The 6,881-nt window shown below is 45.6% G+C and overlaps 1 protein-coding gene across 1 annotated transcript in view; it reads left to right on the top strand.

Moving 5' to 3' along the window:
- MYO3A (myosin IIIA) overlaps positions 1-6,881 on the top strand; it is a 177,708-nt gene that overhangs the window by 147,501 nt on the left and 23,326 nt on the right. The window contains exon 31 of the mRNA XM_067030447.1: positions 1,365-1,509. Within this exon, the coding sequence (XP_066886548.1) occupies positions 1,365-1,509 (145 nt within the window). The remainder of the gene's footprint in view (positions 1-1,364; positions 1,510-6,881) is intronic.

The raw sequence follows: 6,881 nt of genomic DNA on the forward strand, positions 1-6,881 counted from the left end.
ATTAGGTATCAGAATCAGATTGTAGCATTACTGAGACTATATGCAATGAAGATGACAGCCTGTATGTTCCGTCATGGCCATGAGGAACCACCAAGAAAAACCACAAAGGAAAATTCTCTCGTGCCGTTGGTAGGCGTGTTTCAGCTGTTTCTAGAAGGGGCAGTCGGCTTTAGGGCTTCTCCCAGGTGTACATGGAACTCTGATAAATTAGTGCTATGGAGAGATCACAGGCCCCGTCCCTGCCCCACTCTGGCTCTTTCTCTCTTTCTAGGTGTTTGACCTTGAGAAAATCACTTTTTGTGTCAGCACCCTTATTTTCTCCTATGTAGAGTGAAGGATTTTCACTAGGTGGCCTCTAAAATGCATATTATAAATGAGTATGTACTATCAGGGCAGTCAACAGTGTATGAAATCATAGAAAAAATGTCATAATGGGTTCAAAGAAGGATCACCTATTACTGCTGAGTCTCTAAACTCTGCCTCTTGTCTGATGGTGGCTAAGCCCGCAAGAAACCCAGTAACTGCCCTTGGACACCCCCTGACTGTTATGAGTGTGGCCCAAACATCTCCAATCCCTAGCTGGTCATAGATCTGCCATTGTTTTATTTAGTCCCTTCCTGTTCTACGTTTTTAAGCACATGGAAATATTGAGTTTAATATACAGGCAGCCCTTCCCTTCCTTGTGATAAATCTGCTCACTCTAAAGACCAAAGCAGAGATTAGGACCCTGACCTGCCAAGCAGCTGCAGCATTCGGGAGATGAAGACTCGCTGGGCATCCACCTACAGCTGGCAAATAGCACCATGGGGGTGGATTCAGTGCTCCCCGGGAGCAGAGCTAGAGGCGGAAAAGCAGGAGCCCCACCTTCAACCTAGCAGGGCAGCCGTGTTAGCAGACAAGGTAGAGGCAGAGGGGCCAGGATGGAAAGAGGAGCCCGAAGAGAGAGAGTAGCGCTGAAGTCAGGTGAAGAAGCCTGGACAGGAAAGGAGGGAGGTTAGCACAGTCAAGGTCAGCAGAGGGGTTCCTCAGGGTAAAAGCAGAAGAGCCATAGCAGCAGAATGGTAAGGGTGGAAGCCAGATCTCAGGGACCCTGGGAAGGAGTCATCAGGAGAGAGTGCTTCTGGAGGGTCATACGTTGGACAGTTTTGAATGGAAAAGGTGAGATGGGCAAGTAGCACAAAGGGGGAGGTTTTGTCAAGTGAGGACTTTACCCGACCTTGGAACAGGGTCAGGGTGAGCCCTGGAGAAGAAGTACATGAGAGCCCCAGGGGGAGCGGTTCAGGAATTGATCAGACCCCAGTGTACCTGTGCAGCTCACTGAATTCTCTTCCTTGATTTAATCTGATATGTGACCTTCTTTTTAGATATCAAAGCTATCTGAAGAATATTTCATTCTGCAGAAAAAACTGAATGAAATGATTTTGTCACAGCAACTGAAGCCTCTTTATCTGGGTGTCTATCCTTATAAGCCAATTACTAGACGAGTTTCTTCTCAGCAGTGCATCTCAGGTAAAGATGGGTAGAGTTGGAACTTCCTGAAGGGACAGGCAAAGCCAGATACTTTGTTTATTAGTTGCCCACCTTTATTCTATAGCAGATTTGAGGTGACAATGTTCTGTCTTGGCAAGAGCCTCCATTTTATTTCATTTTTTATAAGTAGATGCACACTTTTCCAGAATGTTCCACATACCCCCTACCTTTTTTGATTTCATACTCCTCTTCTTTTCTTTATCTTTTCTTTTTTCCCTTTATGTACACTTTAACTAGAACTTGGCATATGACGGCAAAAGGGAGTAGAAAGGGACGGAGTTGGGGGAGGGTGGGGTGCAGGGTGCAGTTTGGATAAGAGGTAGCAAACAAGTGAAATATATCTGTTCCTTCTGTGAAAATCTGTATGTTAAGTAGAAGGTGCAAATCTCCGTTCAGATGCACAAACCCAGATGCACTATTAAATTTTCTTCTTATCAGCCTAAGTCACTCTCTGCCCACATTCACTAAACTGGTGGTGAATTCAGACTCAGGAATTATCAGACCTCCCCTTCCCCAGGGCTGTGCAAAGGCCCCGGGGCCTTATATACCCACCAAAGGATCAGGTAAAGCCTGTAGTCACTAGTTAGTTGCCCACAGGTACTGCTGTGACGCTCATCTCCTAGCTGGCCTCATGATCTCTACAAGTCGCGAGGCTCTGCTGCTCCCATACGCTCAGGAGACGCCGGGAAACTGGCATGTCAGGAGTCTTACCGGGTTCGCACATGCTCCAAGTAGCCCTCCTCCCTGCAGCCTTACCACCTTCCCAGGGGCAGCCACCGATGGCCCTGCTGGGCCCTGTCTGGGAGAATCTGCATTTATTTTCCTTTGGTCCTTATTTCTCGGAGGCCCTCCATGCGCTCAGGGCACCAGGCCCCACCTCTGCAATGAGTTTGTCTCTTACAAACTGCTAACCTCGGGCAACTTCCGTGAAAGTCCCTTAGGCAGGAAAAGACTAAGATGAGCCCGGCTATTTGTCTGATATGGGAGGAAGGAAAAATAGCTTAATGTTTCAATCAGTTATCCTGTGACATTGTTTTCAAGACTTGTATGAAGCTTTAAAAAACAAACAACAAAAAAAGCACTGCCACGAAGTGTCCACCCTTCCCATCTCTGCTGCTCCCAGGCCCTGGCCCAGACCCCGACGTGAAGAAACAGGTTGGCAAGTCAGAGCCCAGAGGCCCATTAGTTTGAGTGCCACCGATGACCCCTGCCCAGAGGCCTGCTGGCTGGCAGGAGCAGAGAGGGGCTCAGGGGCTTCAGCCTCCCTCTCGGCTGTGTGTGCAGAGGCCCTGGTGGGGGCGGGGCAGTGAGGTGCTGGAGGGAACTTCCGGGTAAGCAGCTCAGCCCAGGGCTCAGCAGGAAGCAGGGCGTGGAGGGGTGCCGCAGACGCTTCCTGGAGGGGAGTGGAGGCTGCCAGTGTTTTGTCACGACTTGTGTGTGTCGTGTGTTGTGTATGTGTGTTTACTGAAAATGCTTTAAGGTGCACAGCGTGATGATTTGAGGCCCGCATACCTGGCAAAATATGACTACAGTCAAGCTAATTAACATATCTTCTTCTCACATAGTTGCCTTTTTTGGCGTGTGTGTGATGAGAGCACCTGAAATCCACTCTCCTAGCACGTTCCCAGGATTCGGTACAGTATTATTACCTGTAGTCACTGTGCTGTATATTGGATCTCTAGACTTATTCATCCTGCACACCTGCAACTCTGTCCCCTTTGACTAACATCTCCCTGTTTCCCCCGCCTCCCCACCCCTGGTAACCACCATTCTGCTCTCTGCTTCTAGTGTTCAACTTTTTTAGATTCCACGTATAAGTGAGATCATGCGGTTTTTCTTCTTTCTGCATCTGGCTTATTTCACTCAGCATAATGTCCTCCAGGTTAATCCATGTTGTCCCAAATGGCAGGATCTTCTTTAAGGCTGAATAATATTCCTCTGTGTGTGTGTGTGTGTGTGTGTGTGTGTGTGTGTGTGTGTGTATCACATCTCCTTTATTCATTCATCTGTTGCTGGACACTTAGGTTGTTTTCCCTATCTTGGCTATTGTGAATAATGTTGCAGTGAACATAAACGTATCATGTAAGGTACTGATTTCATTTTTGGGGGATATATACCCAGAAGAGGGATTGATGGATCATATGGTAGTTCTATTTTTAGTCTTTTCAGGAATCTCCATATTGTTCTCCATAATGGCTGAACCAATGTACCTTCTCATTGAAGGTGTACAAGGGTTCTCTTTTCTCCACATCCTCGCCAGCATTTGTTTCTCTTGTCTCTTTGATAATAGACATCCTGAAACCTGTGAGATGATATCGCATTGAGATTTTGATTTGTATGAAACTACTCTTTCATATACTGTTGGCCATTTGCATGTCTTCTTTGGAAAAATGTCAGTTCAGGTTGTTTGCCAATTTTTTTTTATCTGGTTGCTTGGTGTGTGTGTGTGTGTGTGTGTGTGTGTGTGTGTGTGTGTGTATGTGTGTTTGGCTGTTCAGTTGCATGAGTTCCTTATTTTGGTTATTTGGATATTGTCTAAAATATATCCAATATGTGGTTTGCAAATATTTTCTCCTATTCTGTAGATTGCCTATTATATCTTGTTGATGGTTTCCTTTGCTGTGCAGAAGCTTTTTAGTTTGATGTAGTCCCACTTGTTGATTTTTGCTTTTATTGCCTGAGCTTTTGGTGTCATATCCGAAATATCACTAGCAAGGCCAATGTCAAGAAGGTTTTCTCCTATGTTTTCTTCTAGGATTTTTATGGTTTCAGGTCTTACGTTTAAGTCTTTAATCCATTTTGAGCTGATTTTCTTGTGTGGTGTAAGATGACTCCAATTTTGTTCTTTTGCATGTGGATATCCAGTTTTCCCAGTGCTATTTATTCTTTCCCCATTATGTATTCTTGATGCCCTTGTCAAAATTAGTTGACCGTATATACTTGAGTTCATTTCTGGGCTCTCTATTCTGTGCCACTGATTTATGTGTCTGTTTTAATGCCAGTACCATACTGTTTTGATTACTATAGCTTTTTATTTAGCTTAAAATCAGGAAGTGTGATGCCTCCACTCTTCTTCTTTCTCAAGATTGCTTTGTCAGGGACTTTGAAAAGGCCTAAAAGCAGAAGAACTTTACTAGAAAGTCAAAATAGTTCACTTTATTCTTCAATGAAGGCGAGCCTGGCAAACATCTGAATTTTCCCCTGTCCCTGAGAGTAGCAGAGGAAGTGCCTGAGAGAGGGCCTGAGTGGCCTGAAGACACAGAGGGGTCTGGGCAGACCTGACAACCCAGAACCAAGTAGGAAGGGAGGACACTGGGAGATGCAGTGGCCCGGAGAGAAAACAGAAACCCAGAATGACTAAGTTTTCTCAGAAAACACAAAGAAAATTGAAAGCGACTGAGTTTAACTAGGATTCGTTAAAAATAACGTCATGCTAGAAAATCGAAATGAGCACTAAGAGGGAGGAATTAAGTCGAGTTTTAGGAACATCAAGTGACATTTTTGTACATCTGAACTGTTGTACATTGTGACCACTTAACCCAGATGAAGTGGTGGCTGAGACAGTCAACAGTCTTTTTTTTTTTTTTTTTGCGGTACGCGGGCCTCTCACTGTTGTGGCCTCTCCCGCTGCAGAGCACAGGCTCCGGACGCGCAGGCCTAGCGGCCATGGCTCACGGGCCCAGCCGCTCCGCGGCATGTGGGATCTTCCCAGACAGGGGCGCAAACCCGTGTCCCCTGCATCGGCAGGCGGATTCTCAACCACTGCGCCACCAGGGAAGCCCCAGTCAACAGTCTTAAGCAAAGGTTAGTCGGTAGATGACCTGCCAGGCGGGTGGACACGTGCATGGTGACTGAAGCTGTTGAGTAGATGAGATCGTCCAGGAAATCCACCTACGGTGAGAAGAGAAGAGAACCAGAGCATGAGTCTAGACATGTACCAGTCAGGTATGGAGGACCCAGCAAAGAGGACCGACCAGAGAGGTGGGAAGAACACCAGGGAGCCCAATACTTCAGAAGCCACAGGAAGAGGGGGTTCTTTTGTGGGTTTTTTTGAGGTACGCGGTCCTCTCACTGCTGTGGCCTCTCCCGTTGCAGAGCACAGGCTCCGGACGCGCAGGCGCAGCGGCCATGGCTCACGGGCCCAGCCGCTCCGCGGCACGTGGGATCTTCCCGGACCGGGGCACGAACCCGTGTCCCCTGCATCGGCAGGCGGACTCTCAACCACTACTCCACCAGGGAAGCCCAAAAAGAGGGTTTTAAAGATATTATGCAGGGTGATGCTGACAGAGCAAGTGGGGAGAGAACTATAAAATAGCCATTGAATCTCCTATATGTTAACAGTTACTTACAACTTCCCCTAACATTTATGAATAGACACAAAGGGAAAGGGGGGATGCTGATAATCACTGTGCTACTTCTGGGAGATTCACCCTCCACTATCTGCCAGGTTTTGTCATTAGGTGTCGTCTATGTTCAGATATTTTAATGATCTAGGCAGCTTTTTAAAAATTTTCTTGAATAGTTTAGAAAAGTTCACAGTAAATATAGTTCAAAGAATTCAAACTGAGGTCACAAATTGGGCCAGATATTGCTTGGTCAGTATTTAATCCCTGCAAGGGATCTAGATTCATTATTGTACCTTTGGATGTGCTTATTTACCTCAGGAAAATCAAACTCCATCCTAAATTTCTCCGTAAACCAGCCTGGGTTTGCCAATCTTCTGACCACGTTTAAACCAAGAATTTCCACCACCTGTTCCCTTTTCCTCCAATTCTAGTGATTTTCCCAGTTATACTTATATACCTTCAGACATCACAAACCCCACACCGGTATTCAGATGCACACGTATCGGAGGGAGTAGATTATCAGTACCACGGTCCATGTTTACTTATCCTCAAGTTATTTCATGTAGATTGGTTTTGTCTTCCTCAGTCAGATTTTCAACCCTTGCAAGCAGGACCATGCCATGTACTATATATTCATTTTTCTGTTACCCTAGCATACTTATTCATCACACTGTAGACATTTAATAATGGCTTATTAATTGGCTGGAAAGCTGTTTAATTTCCTCCAAGATTTATATGTGGAGCAAAGTACAGTGGCCGGTGGAGTGAAGATTTAAAAGTTTTGTTTTTATTAAAACAAAAAAATGTCGCATTACATTCTTTAAATGTTTATTTTTGTATGTTGTATGCTTTTAAACTTCTAGTCAGGGAAGGCCTTATAAATTGTAGAAGGCCTAATGTATAGAAGTCCTATCTCCTTAGATCATCAGAATTGCTAACCCCGCAATTTGGAAGCTCGCAGTGCAAGCAGCTGCCAGCACCTCCAGAGGCAGATTTAGCCGATCC

Source organism: Kogia breviceps, chromosome 3 (assembly GCF_026419965.1).
Source record: "Kogia breviceps isolate mKogBre1 chromosome 3, mKogBre1 haplotype 1, whole genome shotgun sequence".
NCBI classification, from domain to species: domain Eukaryota; kingdom Metazoa; phylum Chordata; class Mammalia; order Artiodactyla; family Physeteridae; genus Kogia; species Kogia breviceps.